The sequence below is a fragment of the Musca domestica genome, unplaced genomic scaffold, assembly GCF_030504385.1.
Source record: "Musca domestica strain aabys unplaced genomic scaffold, Musca_domestica.polishedcontigs.V.1.1 76, whole genome shotgun sequence".
NCBI classification, from domain to species: domain Eukaryota; kingdom Metazoa; phylum Arthropoda; class Insecta; order Diptera; family Muscidae; genus Musca; species Musca domestica.
The window spans coordinates 1,988,252-2,009,874 of NW_026712396.1; the positions used below are offsets into that span (position 1 = coordinate 1,988,252).

At 35.0% G+C, this 21,623-nt stretch overlaps 1 protein-coding gene across 9 annotated transcripts in view; it reads right to left on the minus strand.

Annotated features, from left to right (window-relative positions):
* The window catches only part of LOC131806464 (chloride channel protein 2-like), a 112,306-nt gene that overhangs the window by 1,896 nt on the left and 88,787 nt on the right, over positions 1–21,623 (minus strand). For 6 of the 9 annotated variants that reach the window (XM_059130555.1, XM_059130556.1, XM_059130553.1 and 3 more), the window contains exons 5-15: positions 18,970–19,103; positions 18,690–18,846; positions 18,412–18,622; positions 18,091–18,192; positions 13,246–13,480; positions 12,068–13,186; positions 11,889–11,930; positions 7,954–8,439; positions 5,401–5,460; positions 3,949–3,990; positions 3,628–3,861 (exon numbers count right to left, since the gene is read on the minus strand). In XM_059130555.1, the coding sequence (XP_058986538.1) occupies positions 3,628–3,861; positions 3,949–3,990; positions 5,401–5,460; positions 7,954–8,439; positions 11,889–11,930; positions 12,068–13,186; positions 13,246–13,480; positions 18,091–18,192; positions 18,412–18,622; positions 18,690–18,846; positions 18,970–19,103 (2,822 nt within the window). The remainder of the gene's footprint in view (positions 1–3,627; positions 3,862–3,948; positions 3,991–5,400; positions 5,461–7,953; positions 8,440–11,888; positions 11,931–12,067; positions 13,187–13,245; positions 13,481–18,090; positions 18,193–18,411; positions 18,623–18,689; positions 18,847–18,969; positions 19,104–21,623) is intronic. The other 3 variants (XM_059130560.1, XM_059130561.1, XM_059130559.1) reach the window with 2 other exon arrangements.

A 21,623-nucleotide genomic window follows, 5' to 3' on the forward strand; every position in this document is an offset into this window, starting at 1 on the left:
TGTAAATCGGTGGCTGACATCCTAAAATTTGATTTTGCTTCACTTTGGATTGGCGTTAAAGAAGTCTAAAACATTGGGCGCCACATACGACCGATGTTATAAACTTTAAAATATTGCGCGTCATTTATAGGAACAAATTGAAAATGAAAACGTAAGGAATAGATAATTCAATTTTAATCATTAGCTGGGAGCAGCGTGGGTAAAAATCTACAGACCAGGTGGATTTAATCTAATCCTTCTTTCGGGTAGACGTACAACCATTGGGAATTAGATAGATATCATTCCAACTCTGATCTGGTATCTCTAGATACTGAAATCTAGACCACGTTCAGGAATTCTGAAACCACTTTTGAGAAACCGTTAAGTGGAAATGGGAAGGACATGGAGACTATTGTCACGACATAAGAAGTCAGCACATACAACCTAAGAAAATCAGAAGGCCCTGCCTAAATTCTGCTCTGGCATCTCTAGGTACAATATCTTTCATTTTTTCAGTACTAAAATCTGACTGATATACAAGAACTCTAAAATGTTGGGCGCCACTTTCGGTAATTTAACATCTAAAATCAAAAAAAAAAAAAAAAAACACACACACAAGTCTTCTCCGAATTTTTGGCTGACAACCTAAGTACTTAGATGGGTTTTATACAAGATCTTATCTTGTGTATCTAGGTTTTTAAGCCGTAATTTACACTACTATTGGTAAATTTTTGATAGACTTTAAGATGTCGAAAATATTGGGCCCCACTTCCTAGAGAAAATTCAATTATTCCAACGATGGACTAAGCCATGACATACAGTATAAGAAGACCCGATAGGTTTTATCCGAAGCCTGATATGGTATCTCTAAGTACTTAAATATCGACTATGACCTGAAACCTGTAAAGAAAGTCTTAAAGTCGGGCGGGGCCGACTTTATGATACCCTACACCACTTTGCTAATTTAGTAGAGCTGCGCATAACAATTAAAAGTTTTTATTGGAGAATTTAATTATACACGCTATGATTATAATTATAATTTAAAGTTCAAAGGACTAAGTATGCCGAAGCATTTGTATCTTTTAAATTCGGAATTGTATTGCCCATTTGGTGCACAATTAATTTGAAATCGGATAAAAATATATATGGGAGCTATATCCAAATCGGAACCGATCTCGATAAAATTTGGCAAAGATATTTCTGAGCTGTATGTGATATATTTCCCTGAATATCGTTGTTACGCATATTACGGCTGTGGGTAACAAATATGACAAATCGGATGAACAGTTATATCTGAACCGATCTTCACCAAATTTGGCACACTGGCTTCTAGACTCAATTCGGTCGCAAGTGCCAAATTTCATCCAATTTGGGCAAATATTAGACCTTTGGTGCACAATCAAAGGTAAATCGGACGAAGTTATATATGGGAGCTATATCCAAATCGGAACCGATCTCGATAAAATTTAGCAAATGTATTTCTGAGCTGTATTTGATATACGTCCCCAAATATTGTTGTTACAGAGTGCATATTACGGTTGCGGAGGACAAAAATAACAAATCGGATGAACAATATATATGGGAGCTATAGCTATATCTGAACCGATTTCGATCAAATTTGGCATACTTATTTTCAGGTCCAATCTGATCGTACGTGCAAAATTTCATACTATTCGGACTGATATTACACGTTTGGTGCACAATAAAAGGCAAATCGGACGAAGACATATATGGGAGCTATATCTAAATTTTGACCGATTATCTCCAATTTCAATAGGGTTCGTCCTTGGGCCAAACAAATGATTTGTGCAAAATTTCATCTGGATAGGACAATAAATGCGAACTGTACTTTGGTTACAAAAATACATGGACAGACGGGCGGACGGACATGCATAAATCGAATCAGAATGTGATTCTATGCAGATCATCAAAAGGAACTATGGGTCTATTTCTTTACCTTTTGCCTGTTACAAACAAATGAACAAAGACAAAATACCCTGATCACCTTGTGGTGTAGGGTATAAAAAGATGGGAGTACCACCTTACGGTAGATATCTCTAGGTGTCGTCAGGTTTCCAACCCATTATTTTTCTAAGATCAGACCATAAACCTACATAGAATCATATCAAGTGGGAGATCGCCAGATTTCATAACCTCTCAATTTATTCATCAATCTACGCTTCAGAGAACAGAATTATTAATTGGATGTAGGAGAAGCACAGTAGATTTTGAAATTGGGCATTTCTTTCGGAAAGTTGGGTGCTTCTTTCAGCAAACACAATGTAGAGCAAAATTATCTCTAAATCCTTAGCGGAACCAGTTCGATTCTTCATTTTCTTAAGTAATCACTAAAAACGCAAACAGAACTAGTCTTGCTATATAGGTACCAGGGTATCTATCCAACATTTATTAATAAACCAAAAAAGAAGAAGATACGAAAGGACGCGGATACTGAGTCAATGACGTAAAACCTAAAAGAGCTAGATTCGTTCCGAAAACTAGTCTGGAGAATTTACGTATTTAAACATATACATTTTTCTACCAAAACCCGAACGACGTTAAAAACTTGTAAGAGTTGGGCGCCACTTTTGACATGTTATCACTAGGACGAACAACAAAAAAAAAACCATATGACTTTTGTCCCAACCGTAGCCTTAGGTTATTTAATTGTTATTTTTTTCGTGGAACCTGGTCTCAATTTCGCTATTCTTAAAATATTGGGAGCCACTTTAGACAAGTTAAAATTATTAGCTGGCAGTAGACTGCGTAAAGTAGATCATTACGAAAACGAATGAAGCTTAGAGATTCAACCTAGGAAGACAATAAGAGATTTATTCGAACCCTAATATGATATCTCTTCGGATTCAAAGAGTATAACCTGCTGTCACTGATGAAAACCCTAAGTATGTCAAAGCAATCACATTTAGCGACCTCTACTTGCCAGTTTTCTTAATTTCGCAGATTTGATATTTCAATCACTCTGGAATGTAGCTCTGAAATTCGTGCGAGCTTCGAACTCTTTACTCGGATTCGAGCGGGAGTGTTCTGAATTCTATGCCACTCGAATAAGAGCGAATATGTTTTGCTCGTTTTCGGGTGGGTAATTAGTTGTTGCCATTTTGTTGGTAAGTATGTGTATTTTTTCTTCCCCTATCTGCAAACGAAATAAATATCCATCTCCGAATGACCATTGTCTTAATTAGGCAAAAATTTCAAATTAGACCAAACATGCTGAAGAGCATTGTCGCCAAACAATATAAATGCTTACTCGAGTTTACTCTTGGAGTAAACTCTTACTCTATTTCGCTCATTCTCTTGGCTACTCTTATTTTTCAAACAGGAGTACTTCGCGAGCGCATCCACATACAACAAATGAGTGGAGAAAAAACTTCGTTTGAAACTCCTATCCTTCGAGCACTCTCTCTCTCTCTCTCTCGGTAGTAAAAAGAGTAAATCTAAGTTCATCTCATGGAGTTCAGTAGCTCTCTTTCACGAGGGAATACTGAAACTCTAAACCTGAATTTTCGCGAGTATTTTTTTTGAAAGAACATTCAACCTTGAATTCTGTTAAGAATATTCAACCTTGACTTCTGTTCAGGATACTTTTCAAGTGACCCATATTATTTTTTTACTTTATTCTTCACTTACCTCCTTCAAGCCCACAACCCCAACCAGACGGCCAATTTTCGTGACATAGGCATGATTGATGCCCACCATTGAGAACAGTGAATGTACTTTGAGTATAGAGGTTCGTTCGACCAGCTGGAAGGGACTTGGATCAATGTTGACATTGGCCTTTTCCAGATCGATGGGTTTTTGCATTTCTTCCATTTCCCATTTCTTTTGATCCTCCGGTGACATATCGATGACACGTTCTCGTGGCTAAAATAAAAACAAATAATATCCATAAATTAAAAATGAGGTGCTTAGAAAGTTTAGAAATAAATTGTAGCCATCACCATAACATACCAATTGGACACTTTTGACCTTTTTGATACTGCCTTTATAGGACTATACAAATGGGGGTTTTTGTGTTTCGCATAAGTTTATTGAAGTGTATGTACATGTGCGTAGTTAAAGATAATAGATGTTAAGAGCGAGTGGGAGAGAGAGAGAGAGATACAGTGTGTGTGTGTGGAAGAGAAAAGAAGAGAAAAATATACAGATTACATTAAAAGATTATACATTACACCATAATACCTCAGGGTTAGTAGGAACACTTTCATAAAATCAAGAAACTTTTTTCATAAAATAATTAATTTTCATAGAAAATAAGGAAATCTTACATAAATTCCAGAAATTAAATAGAATTCGGAAACATTGCATTCAATTTAGGAACTTTTCATAAAACGAGCTTATCTTTTCATAAAATCTATGAAATCTTACATAAATTTAAGGAACATTTTCATAAAATCAATAAAAATTCAATTTATGAACTTTTCATAAATTCAATGAACTTTTTCATTGAATCAAGTAACTTTTCATTCAATCTGGAACGTTTCATAAAATCAATTTTCACTTTTCATAAAATCTATGAACTTTTACATGGAATCAACAATGCTTTCATAAAAATTATGAATTTTTACATTAAAGGATTAGCAAGAACATATTCATAAAATCAAGGAACTTTTTTCATAAAATCATTAATTTTCATAGAAATAAATGAATTTTTACATAAATTCCGGGAACCTTTTCATAAAATCAAAAAAAGGCTTTTAAATAGAATTCGGAAGCATTGCATTCAGTTTAGGAGCTTTTCATAAAATCAATGAACTTTTTCATTAAATCAAGTAACAATTCATATAAGCAGTGAACTTTTTCATTGAATTAAATAACATTTCATTTAATTTAGAAACTTTTTCATCGAATTAAGTAACATTTCATTTAATCAATGAACTATTTCATTGAGTTAAGTAATATTCCATTCAATTTATGATCTTTTCATAAATTCAATGAACTTGTACATTGAATTAAGTAAAATTTCATTGGATCTAGGAACTCTTCATAAAATCAAATTATCTTTTCATAAAATTAATGAACTTTTACATGAAATCAAGAATTCTTTCATTAAAATTATGAATGGGTACATAAAATCAATGAAAATTTTTCATTAAATCAAGTAACATTTCATGAAATTTAGGAACTTTACCTAAAACCAGGTTTTCTTTTCATTAAATCTATGAAATCTTACATAAATTTAAAGAACATATTTATAAAATCAATAAAAATTCAATTTATGAAATTTTCCTAAAATCAATGAACTTTTTCATTGAATCAATTAATATTTCATTCAATTTATGAACTTTTCATAAAATCAATTTTCACTTTTAATAAAACCAATGAACATTTACATGGAATCAATACAGCTTTCATTAAAATTATGAATTTTTACATTTTTTACAACGAGAAAACAATACTTACTGGCCCTATGTGATTGGCTTGCAAGTTCTCAGTGGACTGAGTATCCTTTTCATTCAAATTCTGAGAGCATGCAGGATTTAGAAGATAATTTAGATGAAATAAGTAAAATATGCAGTATGTTCGGCCGGGCCGAACATTGAATACCCTCCACCATTTGGAACGAATTTTGGGAAATTTTCAAAAAAAAAAAGAAAATAGAATCCGTTAGAAAATTCTATTAAAATCTCAAGAATGTCGAATATAGCCGTTAAATTGGGGTCTACCGTTATATCCGGGCTATACGAAGACCTGGACCAGCAAAGACAATTTTCTGTCACAGGCTGTAGGACCTATTAGGAACTTCAAATATGAAATTTGAAACAACTTCGATAAATATTGTACATAAAATCGTCAAAATACCGAATTCGGGGAGGTACTGATACATGGGGCCTATACGAAGACCTGGACCTGCATCGACCATTTTCTGTCACAAACTGTAGTTCTCATTACGAACTCTAAATGAGTAATTTGAAACAGTTCCGGTGAATAATGACGCTAAAATCATCAAAAAATCGAATATTGGGAGGTACTGATGTATCGGGGCGATACGAAGACCTGGACCTGTATGGACAATTTTCTGTCACAGGCTGTAGTACCTATTAGGAACTTCAAATACGAAATTTCAAACAATTTCGGTGAATATTGTGCCTAAGATCATCAAAATACCGAATATGGGGAGGTACTGATACATGAGACCTATACGAAGACCTGGACCTGCATAGACAATTTTCTGTCATAGGCTGTAGCACCTATTAGAAACTTCAAATATGAAATTTCAAACAATTTCGGTGAATATTGTACCTAAGATCGTCAAAATACCGAATATAGGGAGGTACTGACACATGGGACCTATACGAAGACCTGGACCATCATTGACAATTTTCTGTCACAGGCTATAGTTCCCATTACGAACTCTAAATACGAAATTTGAAACAAATCTGGTGAATATTGTATCTAAAATCGTCAAAATACCGAATATGGGGAGGTATTGATACATGGGGCATGTACGAAGACCTGGAGATGCATAGACAATTTTCTGTCACAGGCTGTAATACCTATTACGAACTTCTAATTCCAAATTTGAAACATTTACGGTGAATAATTTCGCTAAAATCATCAAAATACCGAATATTGGGAGGTACCATTATATGGGGGCTATACGAAGACGTGGACCTGCACAGACAATTTTTTGTCATAGGATGAGGTATCCACTTCGAACTTCAAATACTAAATTTGAAACATTTACGGTGAATAATTTCGCTAAAATCATCAAAATACCGAATATAGGTAGGTACTGGTACATGGGGCCTATACGAAGACCTGGACCTACACAGACAATTTTTTGTCATAGGCTCTAGTACCTATTAGGAACTTTAAATACCAAATTTGAAACATTTACGGTGAATAATGTCGCTTAAATCTTCAAAATACCGAATGTAGGGAGGTACTGATATATGGAGGCTATACGAAGACTTGGACCTACATAGACCATTTTCTGTCATAGGCCGAAGAATACATTACGAACTTCAAATACCAAATTTGAAACATCTCCGGTGAATAATTTCGCTAAAATCATCAAAATACCGAATATTAGGAGGTACCGTTGTATGGGGGCTATACGAAGACGTGGACCTGCACAGACAATTTTCTGTCACAAGCTGTAGTATCCATTACGAACTTCAAATACCTAATTTAAAACATTCACGGTGAATAATTTCGCTAAAATAATCAAAATACCGAATATCGGGAGGTACCATTATATGGGGGCTATACGAAGACCTGGATCTACAAAGACAATTTTTTGTCATAGGCTGTAGTACCTATTAGGAACTTCAAATATGAAATTTGAAACAACTCCGGTGAATAATGTCGCTAAGATCGTAAAAATACCGAATATCAGGGTGTACAGTTGTATGTGGGCTACAGGATATCGTGGACCTATATAGACATTTTTCTTCCAGGGGGTAAAGTGCTTAGAAAGAACTTCTAGTATGGATTTTTAGACAATTATATTGAAAAATGTAGCTATAATCCGCAAAATATCAAATATAGGGAGGTTCGTTATATGGGGGATATACGACATCGTGCACCTACATAGACTGTACTCTTCCAGGGCGTAATTTACTCAGAAGGAACTCCTTTTGTTGATTTTCAGGAAATTTCATTGAAAAATTTGGCTACAATCATCAAAATGCCGAATATCAGGGGGTACCGTTGTATGGGGGCGATACGATATCTTGGATCGATATAGCCCATCTTCGAACTTGACCTGCCTGCAGACAAAATACTAATCTGTGCAAAATTTTAGCTTCCTAACCATAATTGATTTTGAATCTAGCGTGATTACACCAGACGGATAGACGGAGAGGGCTAAATCGTCTTATATTTAAAATAATTATTTCGATGAGTTACAAACGGAATGACGAACTTAATATACCCTCCATACTATGTATGTATGGTGGAGGGTGTAAAAATAAAGTACATGCCCACTCTAAACCACCCACCCATACTTACCTGATTCTCCGTTTCCTTTTCATTTTTCTCAACATTTAACGATTCAGAGCTAATATTTTTATTTTTACCATTCCCCTCCACCGTTTCCTTACTAGGACTGGGGTTGCCATCCCCAGAGACGCCCTGTTGTGTTTCTAGATTTTGTTTATCTTTTTCTGCCTTTTTCAATTCTGTCGATTTTTTCAGTAGCATTTTAAAGTTGTCATGCTTTTTCAAAATTGATTTAATAGTGGGTTTATTAACTTTATTTTGTTTAGTATTCTCAGCCGTTATGGCATCAAAATCCGCCTCATTTAGTGTGTTGTAATAGAGATCTTTACATTTTTCGGAATTTTTCAAAATCGATGGTAGTGGCTGCATATTTGGCTGATGTATCGGCTTGAATTTGGCCCGACCATGGATGTCATTTATAATTGTCGTATTATTCAGACCAATAATATACGGCTGAGTTTTTTTAAGTCTTGGTGGGGTACCTGGTGGTACTTGCTTGCAAATATTTTCAAAATTTCCAATTGAAGTTATCAAATGAAAGAGTTGAGGGGGGGATGGAGGGAGATGCGGAATGAAAAGTGGATGTGAGGAGGGCGAGAAGAAATGCAAGCAACTAGACTTGTTTCTAAAATACATTACAAAGGGGCAAAAGGGTGGGGGGGATATTTGAAGAATATTATAAATATTATATTCAGGGATTTGTCCACATTATGTAGGCTTCGTTCAAAGCCAAAGTATCAGTATGAAAGTATGAAACTCGAGCAAGGACCTATTGAAAATTTACGTATATATAAGAGATATTCCCTAGCTCAAGAAGCCTGTCAAACGGGTCGGAAATATATTCAATCACAAATCAATGCAGTATGACTGCAGTATTCGTAGTCTCACCTTCCCCCCATAAAGGTAGCCGATTGGTGCAAAGTATCAGTCGATTTTGCTCACAGATGTATACCCTCAGTCAATGTTCGATTATTTAAATAAATTCTAAATTTCAAATTGTTGACCCTCTATGGAGTAGGATCCGAAGGAATGGACCAATATTGTTCATTCATCGGACCCAAATAAATATGATATAAATATTGCGACGTGCCATGTTTGGATTACATTGGTTAGTTCCTTCACTTTATATGAGATATGTGATCATTTTTAGAAAATGGTAAAATATGCGTGAGGTACCAGATAGGGTCGACCGAAATATTCCGGAATGAGCATTATATGAGAATTATTAGAAAATCGAGCATTTATATCCAATTTTATGCAAAATCATAAATTTCGATAAATGCCATATTCATCTCAGGATTTTGGTTGAGAGACATATATTTAGATATAGCAAGTTGTAAAGCATCGCTGAATTGTTTGAAAGTTATGACAGATAAAAGTAATAAAAATTGTGTCCTTTTGTGGGTGAGGTACCAGAAGGGGTTCGCAGATATATATCATCTTCACAACAGATCTAACGTTAGCAAAAATATTTGGATGTGTGAAATTTGAAGAGAGTTGAGAGAGCTTTCTCTGTTCGTTTTGATTTTCAAAATCTTAAACCCTCTGGGCGGGTACCAAAAGAAATGGTCCGATCTCTACCATCTTTATAACAGATCTTGTGTTGATGAAAATATTGGCATATACCAAGTCTTGAATAGAATCGGATGTTAATTTCGCGTTTTATGAGCTTCATGGATATTCAAATATTTCAGCCATTGTGGGTGAGGACCAGAAGGAGTGGGCCGATATATCCCATCTTCACAACAGTGAAATATAAAGAGAATCTGATGCTTATTTCGGATTTATATTTTATAAACGTTTTGGTTATTCAAAACTTTGACCCTTTGTGGGGAAGGTACCAAAAAAAAAAAAATGGTCCGATCTCTAATGTTTTTATAACAGATCCTGTGTTGATTGAAATATTTAGATGTTCAAAGCCTAAATGGAATCGGATATTAATTTCGCGTTTTATGAGCTCAATGGATATTAAAATATCGACCATTTGTGTGGGAGGTACCAGAAGGAGTGGACCGATGTTGTCCATTTTCACACCTAGCCTAGCACTGATGAAAATATTAGGATTCGCAAAGTTGGAGTAAAATCGGATTACCCTTTCTCTGTCTGTGCAATATATTATTTTCTTTGAAAATTTTGACATTTTGTGTGAGAGGTACCAGAAGGATCTTGGGTTAATAAAATTATTGGGATGTGTGAAATTTAAAGACAATTTTATAAGAGTTATAATTATTCCAAATTTTGATCCTTTGTAGGGGAGGTACTTGATGGAATGGGCCGATATAGTCCATTTTCGCACCTGATCTAGCACAGATGCAAATTTTGGGATTCTCAAAGTTGGAGCAAAATAGGATTATCTTTCTCTTTCCCTGCAAAAAATATATTTTTTGAAAATTTCAACCTTTTGTGGGTAGGTACCAGAAGGAGTGGACCGATATTGTCCATCTCCGAACCCGATCTAAGTTTAACAATAATAATAAGATATACGAAGTTTGGATGACTACACTTTTATTTGAAATGGAAAAAGCAAAACGTGCGCTCGGACATAATCCCCACGGTCATAATCCCCATTGCAATTGTGGGGATTATGTCGTTTTTTTCGGTCATAATCCCCATAATAAAGTGAAGAGTATACCGTGTGCTGTGGGGACTACTTACAAAAATTTATTAAATGTAGTAAACTTGGGTTCGCGTTAGCCGGTGTGCGGACATACCCAGAGGTAAAAGTTTTTGGACATACCCATTATAATGGGACTATGTCCGCTACGTTCTGGGGTTTATGACCGTTTTTTTTTTCTTGGACATAATCCCCATTCCATTATGGTGGTTCGGTCATAATCCCTAGAAAGTAGCGGACATAACCCGATAAATTTTTTCAGAAAAATGTCTCAAGGGCGTACATTTTAGGAACATTTTTCAGTCTTTTGTACTTTTTAGATAATTTTTAATTAATTTCTTAATGTTAAATAAATAATTTTCAAGAGATTGTATATTTGGGAATATATTTTAAAGGACATGAATTTTTAAGAATATTGTTCGAAGGTCGAATATGAGATTTTTAGAAAATTATTCAAAAGACATCGATTTCTTAGAAATATTTTTAGAAGATATGGAAGCGTTTAGAAACAATTTCAAAGGATGTTTATATTTTGGGAAAAATTTCAAATGATGTGGATTCTTAGAGATATTTTTTAAGGGACTCGGAATTTTTGGAATTTTCCTAAAAGAGGTGGTTTTTTAGAATTTTTTTCAAAGGATGTGGATTTTTAGATGCATTTTTAAAGTTCGTGAATTTTTGAGGAATGTTTGTAAAAGGTTTTTTTAATTTTTTTTTTTTGGAAAAATGTTTCAAAAACATTAAATTTAAAAAAAGGTTTAAAGGATATTGATTTTTTAAAAAATCCATATTGATTTTTTAAAAAGTTTTGGAGTAGTTTTAAAAGAGGTGGATTTTTTTAGAGAGATTTTTAAATGATGAGGATTTAGATATGATTTAAAAAAAGGATTTTATAGGAATATTTGTGAAATATTTGAATTTTTTGAAAATATGTTTCAAAAACGTTAAATTTTTTAAAATAATTTTAAAAATATCGATTTTTTAAAAAATCCACATTCCTTAAAAATAATTTAAAATATATGGATGGATTACTTAGGAACAATTGTAAGTTTAATATTCCTAAGAATATTAAATTAACATAGAATAATAAACATTAACATAGAATAATTAATTAATAATTAATTCTATGAAATTATAAAAAAAAAATGATTTTTTTTGAAGATATGTAAAAGAATTTCCATTTTATGGGAATATATAAATAATATGTTAAAGGATATGGACTTTTTAGGTATTTTTTCAAGGACATCTAGCGTTCGGGGTTACGGTGAACGAATGTGTCTCGATTTTCTTGTGAATTTGAAAATTTGAATTTGGGAAAATTATTTATTACCATATTTGCATCCTCCTCGGATTGAGGGTTCTTTTGTGCATTCTTTGCGTTTTGGAAAAAATAGAAATTATAAAATAACAAAATACAACAACACAAACAACAAAAGCGGTTAGTATAAACACCAAGCTAAGACATGCATGCCAAACCAAAAATTTCAAAATCCATTTTCTCAAACTTACCAACTGAACTTTTTTCGAGATACCCGGTGTACTGGGCGCCCTCTGTACCGTTGGGGTGCCGGGTGTCATCATGTCACCGGTACTCGTTGCAGCCGATATCGAACCCGGCTCCTGGCCATCACTGGGCTGAACATCTTGTAGGGTGGTTGATTTCTTGAAAATGGTCTCGAAGGCATTGCGAATGCGCTGCTCGGCGCCGGTAATGGTGGAATATGGCGTTATGCTGGGACTATTCAGCGAGGTAGGTGTAAAAGCTTTAAGATTAAATGAGTTTGTCTTTTTGAGAATGGATTTACGCGGCTGGAGCGTGTTGTTGAGGGTCTCTTGTTTCTTTTTCGGTGGCAACATTTCATCGTTGGCTATTTGACGTAGGCTAAGAATGTCAGGGGCGGGCAGGACTTCGAAGCGAGATGGACGACGCATGCGCTGTTCGGCCTCTTGCTTTTTGCGTTCCTCTTCGCGTATACGTTCCTCGGCCTCCTTTTTCCATTTCTGGGCTACCTCCATGCGTTTTTCACGGCCAATGTGTTTTTCGATCATTTTGATGAGTTCATAACGTTGCACCGATCCCAGGAGGATCATATTTTCCGGACTATCGACCAGGGGAAGGGAACGCAGCGTCTTGTTGCTCTTTAGTACTTCTTTGAGACGTTGATAGGTGATACCTTGCCATATGTACTTGACATCGCGCACCATAAAGTCCTCCACATAGATGCTATACATACCCGAACTGGATGGCAGTAGATCGGGCAGATATGGCAACTTTTTGATAAGTATAATACTATCATACATAGAGGGCTGGAGCAGGGCCGCAATGGCATTGGCTATCAGGACAGCTATCATCACCGGCACCACGTGCGTAATTTGGCCGGTCATTTCGAACACGATCACCGCCACCGAGACCGTATGCGTGACAGCGCCCGAAAATGCTGCAGCACCCACCACAGCATAACCGCCGGGATTGATGGGCGAGAGGCGACCGCCATAGCGGACACCGTTGGGAAACCACAAATGCATGCTCTCACCTATCAAACGACCCAAGCCGGCACCGATTTTGAAGACGGGTATGAAAATGCCGGAGGGTACGGGTATCGTCGAGGCAATGATGGAGAACACAAACTGGAGGGAGGGGAGGGCATTTTTAGAATTTATTTTGAATTTTCAAATTATGTCCTTACCGTAAAAATAACATAGCATGTCAGATTGATGAATACATTCGTATATGGTGTCACCCAATGGGTTACAATGGCGGCTTGTTCCACAGTCAGATCATCGCGAGACCAGGTAAAGTTACTAAACAGCTGGGTCACCTGTTCATGGGTACCCAATTCACCGGCAATAAATTGGCCCGTGCCCAAGGGAAAAGATATGGTTGATACCAACAATGCCAAGAAGCCTGGGTAGAGGAAGCGACTGGAAAGGAGAAGGGAGAAAAATAAGAAAATAAATTCAAGGACCAAGGACCAAGGACCAAAGTTAATCAGGAGAAAGTTCTGGGGTTTCAAGGATGAATGAATTCTGTAAAATATTCAAAGGACGTTTTTTTCAGGAGAACCTTTGGAACTTTTGGAACCCATTTTCTCTATAGAAAATATTTTCCAAGGTCTGAGAATACATTTTTCGAAAGAACAAAAATTATCAATGCAAAAAATTGAATGATCTAATAAATAATTCCAAGGATATTTTTTTCAAGGACACCTTTGTTCATTCTCTTTGGATATTTTTCCCTTAAGGACCTCTTTTCTCTACAAAAAAATATTTTTCCAAGGTCCGAGGATAAGCATTTCAAAAGAAAAAAATCATCAATTCAAACAATTCAAGGATCAAGGACCAAGGTTCCTCAGAAAATTTTTTTAACTTCTGTTGACATTTTTTCCCTAAGGACCTCTTTTCTCTACAGAAAATATTTTTTCAAGGTCTAAGAAAAAAATTTCCCATAGAAAAAAATATAATTTCAAAAAATTCAAGGATCAAGGACCAAGGTTCCTTAGAAGAATGTTTAGGGAACCAGAACTCAGTTAAAAAAATCCAAGAACATTTTTTTACAAGGGAAACATTTTCATCTTTTGTGGAACTTTTCCCTAAGGACCCATTTTATCTATAGAAAATATTTTTCCAAGGCCTGAGGATAATAAGAAGAAATTGCCATCAGGAACTGAAGATAATTTTATTCTGAAAACATATCCTCGGAAGAAAGTTCTGGGAAACCAAGGACGTATGAACTCTAATAAACAATTCCTAGGACATTTCTTTTAAGGAAACTTTTTTCATCTTCTGTGTACATTTTTCCCCTAAGGACCTCTTTTCGCTACGGAAAATATTTTTCCAAGGTCTCAAAAGGCCTCAAAAGAAAAAAAATGCATCAATTCAAAAAATTCAAGGATCAAGGACCAAGGTTCCTCAAAAGAAATTTCTGGGGAACCAATGATGAATGAACTATGATAACAATTCCAAGGACGTTTTTCCAGGAGAAAAGGTCGTCATCTTCTGTGGACCTATTTTTCCTATGGACCCATTTTCTCTATAGAAAATATTTTTCCACAGCCTGAGGATAATTTTTTGGCCATCAGGAAATGAAGATAATTTTCTTGTTAAAACAGATCCTCGAAAGACAGTTCTGGGGAACCAAGGACGTATGAACTCTAATAAACAATTCCAATGACATTTTCTCTAATGGAACATTTTTTCATCTTCCATAGCCATTTTTTCCTAACGACCTCTTTTCCCTATAGAAAATATTTTTCCAAGGTCTGAGGATAAATTTATCAAGGAACAAGTTTCCGCAGAAGAAAGTTCTGGGGAACCAGTGATGACTGAACTCTGATAAAAAAAATTCCAAGGACCTTTTTTCCAAGGGGATTTTTTTTTCATCTGCTGTAGTCCTTTTACCTAAGGACCCATTTTCTCTACAGAAAATATTTTTCCAAGGCCTGAGAATAAATTTTTCAAAAGAACAAATTGCCATCAGGAACTGAAGATAATTTTATTCTGAAGACATATCCTCCGAAGAAAGTTCTGGGAAACCAAGGACGTATGAACTCTAATAAGCAATTCCTAGGACATTTCTTTCAAGGAAACTTTTTTCATCTTCTGTGGACATTTTTTCCCCTAAAGACCTCTTTTCACTACAGAAAATATTTTTTCAAGGTCTAATAATACATTTTTCAAAAGAAAAAAATGCATCAATTCAAAAAATTCAAGGATTAAGGACCAAGGTTCTTCAGAAGAAAGTTCTGGGAAATCAATGATAAAAATCTGATAAAAAATTCCAAGGACCTTTTTTCCAATTGGATTTTTTTTCATCTGCTGTAGACCTTTTTCCTAAGGACCCATTTTCTCTATAGAAAATATTTTTCCAAGGCCTGAATATAAATTTTTCAAAAGAAGAAATTGCCATAAGGAACTGAGGATAATTTCCTTGTTAAAACAGATCCTCGGAAGAATGTTCTGGGAAACCAAGGACGTATGAACTCTAATAAATAATTCCTATGACATTTTTTCCAAGGAAAATTTTTTCATCTTCTGTGGATATTTTTCCCCTAAGGACCTCTTTTCTCGAAAGAACATATTTTTCCAAGGTATGAGGAAAATTTTTTCAAAAGAAAAAAATTAATCAATCCAAAAAATTCAAGGATTAAGGACGAAGGTTCCTCAAAAGAAAGTTCTCTGATAAAAAATTCTAAGGACCTTTTTTCCAGGAGAAAAGGTCGTCACCTTCTGTGAAAATTGTTCCCCTAAGGACCTCTTTTTTCGAAAGAACATATTTTTCTAAGGCCTGAGAATAAATTTTTCAAAAGAAGAAATTGCCATCAGGAACTGATGACAATTTTATTCAGAAAACATATCCTCGGAAGAAAGTTCTGGGAAACCATATGAACTCTAATAAACAATTCCAAGGACAATTTTTTCAAGGGAACATTTTTTCACCTGCTGTGGACATTTTTCCCCCTAAGGACCTCTTTTCTCTGCAGAAAATATTTTCCCAAGGTCTGAGGATAAATTTTTCAAAAGAAAAAAAAAAAAAAAACATCAATCCAAAAAGTTCGAGGATCAAAGACCAAGGTTCCTCAGAAGAAAGTTCTGGGGAACCAATGATAAATTAACTCTGATAGAAAATACTAAGGACCTGTTTTCCGGGAGAAAAGGTTGTTATCTTCTGTGGACCTTTGTTCCCTAACGACCCATTTTCTCTATAGAAAATATTTTTTCAAGGCCTGAGAATAATTTTTTCAAAAGAAGATATTGCCATCAGGAGCTGAAGATAATTTCCTTCTTAAAACAGATCCTCGGAAGAAAGTTCTGGGGAACTATGAACTCTAATAAACAATTCCAAGGACATTTTTTTTCCAAGGAAACATTTTTTCATCTTCTTTGGACATTTTTTCCCCTAAGGACCTCTTTTCTCAACAGAAAATATTTCTCCAAGGTCTGAGAAAAAATTACCAAAAAAAAAAAAAAAAAACACAAAAAAAATTCATCAATTCAAAAATTTGAGGTATCAAGGACCAAGGTTCCTCAGAAGAAAGTTCTGGGGTACCAATGATGAATGAACTTTCATAAAAAATTCTAAGGACCTTTTTTCCAGGAGAAAAAGTTGTCATCTTCTGTGAAAATTTTTTCCATAAGGACACATTTTCCCTATAGAAAATATTTTTCCAAGGCCTGAGTATATTTTTTTTCAAAAGAAGAAATTGCCATCATGAACTGAAGATAATTTTCTTTTTAAAAAAGATCCTTGGATAAGGACATTTTTTTCAAGGAAACATTTTTTCATCTTCTGTAGACCCTTTTCCTAACGACTCTTAAATTTTTTAAAAGAAAAAAATCATAAATTCAAAATCTTCAAGGATCAAGGACCCAGGACTTAGGTTCCGCAGGAGAAAAATCTGGGGTCCGAGGACCCCTTTTCCAGTAGAAATGGTTCTCATCTTCCGATATTCGGTATTTTGATGATTTTAGCGAAATTATTCACCGGAATTGTTTCAAATTTGGTATTTGAAGTTCGTAATGAATACTACAGCCTAAGACAGAAAATTGCATGTGCAGGTCCACGTTTTGTTATAGCCCCCATATAACGGCACCTTCCGATATTCGTTATTATGGTGATTTTAGCGGCATTATTCACCGGAAATATTTAAAATTTGGTATTTGAAGTTCGGGATGGGAACTACAGTCTTTGCTAGAAAATTATCTATACAGGTTCAGGTCTTCGTATAGGTTCCATATAACGGCACCTTCTGATATTCGGTATTTTAATGATTTTAGCGACATAATTCGCGGGAATTGTTTCAAATTTCGTATTTGAAGTTCCTAATAGGTACTACAGCCTGTGACAGAAAATTGTCTATGCAGGTCCAGGTCTTCGTATAGGTCCCATATATCAGTACCTCCCTATATTCGGTATTTTGACGATTTTAGGTACAATATTCAACGAAATTGTTCTAAATTTGGTATTTGAAGTTCGTAATGGATACTACAGCCTATGATAGAAAATTGTCTGTGCAGGTTCAGGTCTTCGCATGGGCTCCATATATCAGTATTTCCCTATATTCGGTATTTTGATGATTTCAGCGACATTATTCACCGGAATTGTTTCAAATTTGGTATTTGAAGTTCGTAATGGGTATTACAGCCTAAGACAGAACATTTTCTGTGCAGGTCCAGGTCTTCGTATAGCCTCCAAAAATGTCGGTACCTCCCTATATTCGGTATTTTGATGATTTTAGCTACATTATTAACCTAATTTTTTTCAAGTTTCGCATTTGCATATTGTAATGGCTATGCAGGTCCACGTCGTCGTATAGACCCTAATATAACTGCTATATTCGGTATTTTTAAGATTTTAAAAGAATTTTTGACGGATTTAATTTTTTTTGAAAAGTGCCAAATTCGTTACATATGTTGTCGTTGTTCTCTCAAAAAATAGTTTTTTTAAGGTTTGAGGATAAGTTTTTCAGGATCTGATAATAGTTTCCTTTGGAAAACACATCTCTGTTTCTGGCATTAGTTTGAGGATTACTCACTTCTTTTGGAGGAACTTGTTCATTTTCTTATTCGAGCGCATAAATAGGACGTATCTTCGATGTACCCAGACATAGGCGGCTCCGCCAAGGCCACAAACGACACTGAAATGAAAAAAAGGCAAAGGATTATTAGAAATAGAAGGTGGTTTTAGGGAAACCCCTAAACATGTCCATTCTTTAGGAAATCCCTCATTTTTTTTTGGAAAATTCTCATTTTTTGGAAAAATTTTTTTCCTTCATATCTTCAAAAGTTTTCTTTGGGAAAATTCCTATTAAGCTTGTTAGAATGTGATTTTCAGAGATTAGAATTTGGCAACTTACCCCATCAAGGCAAAGACAAACAACTCCTGAGGATCGAATGGAAACTCCGTTGTGAAATTCGTTAAGAACACTGCCCTCACTGTGTCGGCATTTTGGAACCAAACGGCCAGCAAACGGAAAACTGTAGCACCACAGACGGCGGCAAAGAAACCGCGCCAATAGTTACGCACCGCAAAATAGGTGGTTGTTACTTCTATACTAAATAATACACCTGGAGGATGAAGAAGAAAAACCATTAATTTCTAAAGAACCATATTAAAGATGTTATCGCTACTCACCGCCCACTGGCGCCGCAAAACACGCTCCCACACCCACTGCACAGGCAGCGGCCAACATTTCCGAGTTGCGTGACTCGTTCTCATAGATACCTTGGAATGATGTTACTAGCTTACTTAATAATTGTGCTACAATACTTGCTATATGTACGAATGGACCCTGGATTGGGGTGATGGGTGATGATGGTGAGGATCAGCAAAAAGAGAAAAATCAAATAAAAAATTCGTGTAATGTTGGCAACCCTGTTCTTTGTTTCTGTACTTTGACAATTTTAATACTTACTTCCTTTCCTAATGGCATACCACTGCCCAAAGTTGCCGTTAAACCAACAATTTTGGCCACTAATGTCTTAAAGGTTAAATACTCTTTTAGGGCCACCCCTCGCAGAATGGTTTTCATTTCGGGTATACCGGAACCTAAAGATATGGGGAGGAGGAGATATATGTGTAATTTTTTGGTGGGTTTAATTAAAATTAACTTAGAGAACTAAACGAAAAATGGTTTAAAGATTAGTAGAGCGACAGGGGGAGAAAGTTTGAGAAGAAATTGCATGCCTTTCTGTAGTGGGAGTAGAAAACTTTTTTTCGTCGGTACCGACAAAAATTAGTAACCTTCATGAAAATTTTAAATAAAACTTAACAACATTGTTTCTACCGCTAGGCTTAACCTTCCAAAAAATTTCGATAATTACTGAAATTTTAAGTTATTGAAAAATAGAATTATAGAATCACACAAATGACCTCAACATTTATTCATAAACACCCTCAACTGATGAGAGGTGAAAAACGAGATGAGATTTTGAAAACGAATTTTATATATCGTTTTTTTTTTAAGTCCGAATTTATATAAGGCATGTTTTCTGGAGGCAATTCTTTGTTTGCAAGAGAAAGGGGTAAGGGGAAAAAATTGCTCGTACTGGAAATTTTCTGGTTTTTATTATTTATTTATTTTTTACAAAAAAATAAAAATAAAGAAATAAATAAAAATTGCAGAGAAGACAATGATGAAAAACAAAATTGCTTTATATAAATGCAGGAGGCAAGTACAAAAGAGAACGATAAAAGTTGCTGCCAGTAAACTTGCCTAATATAAATCAGGACTAATCAGCTGAAAATCGACATTCGATATTTAACTTTTAATCATAAATCGTCCAAAATCGACTTCCTTTTTAATTCTTTTAATGTGGAGCTTAGTGCTTTGAGGGAATTAATTTAAATAACAGAAATATTAAACAAAACACGCAAATCGCTGCATACTTTTAGGCTCATTTAATAGAAAGTCGATTTATATATCCCTAGTCCTTTCTAAGGGAGACATCTTATTCCTTGTAGCCTGTAGCATTTATTTTCTATGAAACTAAAGGGGGTTTTTTTATTAGGTTTTTTATACCCGCCACCATTTTATATAAATATACCCTATAAATTAGCTTTGTCATTCCGTTTGTAAATCCTCAAAATACTCTTGGTAGACCCTACATAGTATACATATTCTGGACCAGAGTAAAATCCTGGAAGCGTAAGTCCTTTCGAACGAATTGAGATAGAAGGCTAAAATTGTACACACGTTAGTAGACAGGTTAAGTTCGTAAATGGGACATGTCGGTCTACGTTTTCGTATAGCCCCCATACAACGGTACAACCCGATATTCGGTATTTTCATGATTTTAGCGACATTATTCATCGCATTTTTTTCTAATTTCGTATTCAAAACTTGTAATAGGTAGTACAACCTATGACAGAAAATTGTTTATGCAGGTCCACGTCTTCATATAGCCCCCATATAACGGTACCTTCTAATATTCTGTATTTTGATGATATTAGCGACCATTTTTTTTACCGGAATTGTTTCAAATTTCGTTTAAGTTCGTAATGGATACTACAGCCTATGACAAAAATCGCGTATGCAGGCCACCACATAACGGTTCCTCCCAATATTCGATATTTTTATGATTTTAGAGACATTATAGATCGGAATTGTTTCAAATTTCGCATTTAAAGTTCGCAATATGTTCGGCAAGCAATGACAAAAAATGTCTATGCAGGTCTTCCTATAGTCCGCATATAACGGTACCTTTCGGTATTCTGTATTTTAATGATATTAGCCACATTATTCACCGGAGTTGTGTTAAATTTCATATTTGAAGTTCGAAATCGGTACTAAAGCATATGACAAAAAATTTCTTATGTAGATTCACATCTTTAAATAGCTCCTATATAACGGATTTCATTTATATCTAATAATAGACGGATTTTTTTGAAAATTTTCAAGTTCTCGCCAAGTGGTGAAGGGTATTAAAAGTTCGGCCCCGCCGAACTTCGCTGCTTTTTTACTTGTTCGTGTTTATTTTACTATTAATAGATTTTATAGAGTTTATAGCTCTCATTATGACTGCATTAACAGATCTCTCTCACTCACACTCGTAATTATTATTTCTCTCCTCTTTGTTGTAATTTCGAAATTAGATGGCAATCCATCAAAATCATCATTTCAATAAGAAACTGGCAACGGTGGTACTATATTGTTCCCGTTCAAATTCGACTAGTAACAAGAAAAAAGGGTTTTTTATACCCTGTATCTAATTAGAAAAAGAGTAGGAGAGAACAGATCTACTGAGAACTTAAATTGTCAAGTTTCATCTAATTTGATTGGAAATTGCGGCAGAAACCTTCAAAATACCGAAAATCGGGAGGTATAGAGGGAGGCTATACCAATTAGTGGACCTATAGAGATTTTTTTTGTGCAATAAGAGAACTTACCTACCAAGAACTCCAAATGATTTGTTTGGAAATTATGGCGGAAACCCTTAAAAATACCGGAAAGCTAGAGGTACCGTTATATTGAATCTGAGGTACATGCTTTAAGTGCTAAGATCCAGTTAATTTGGGCTGATTTAGTCATTTGATGCACAATGCACCTGAAATCAGATAAAGATATAT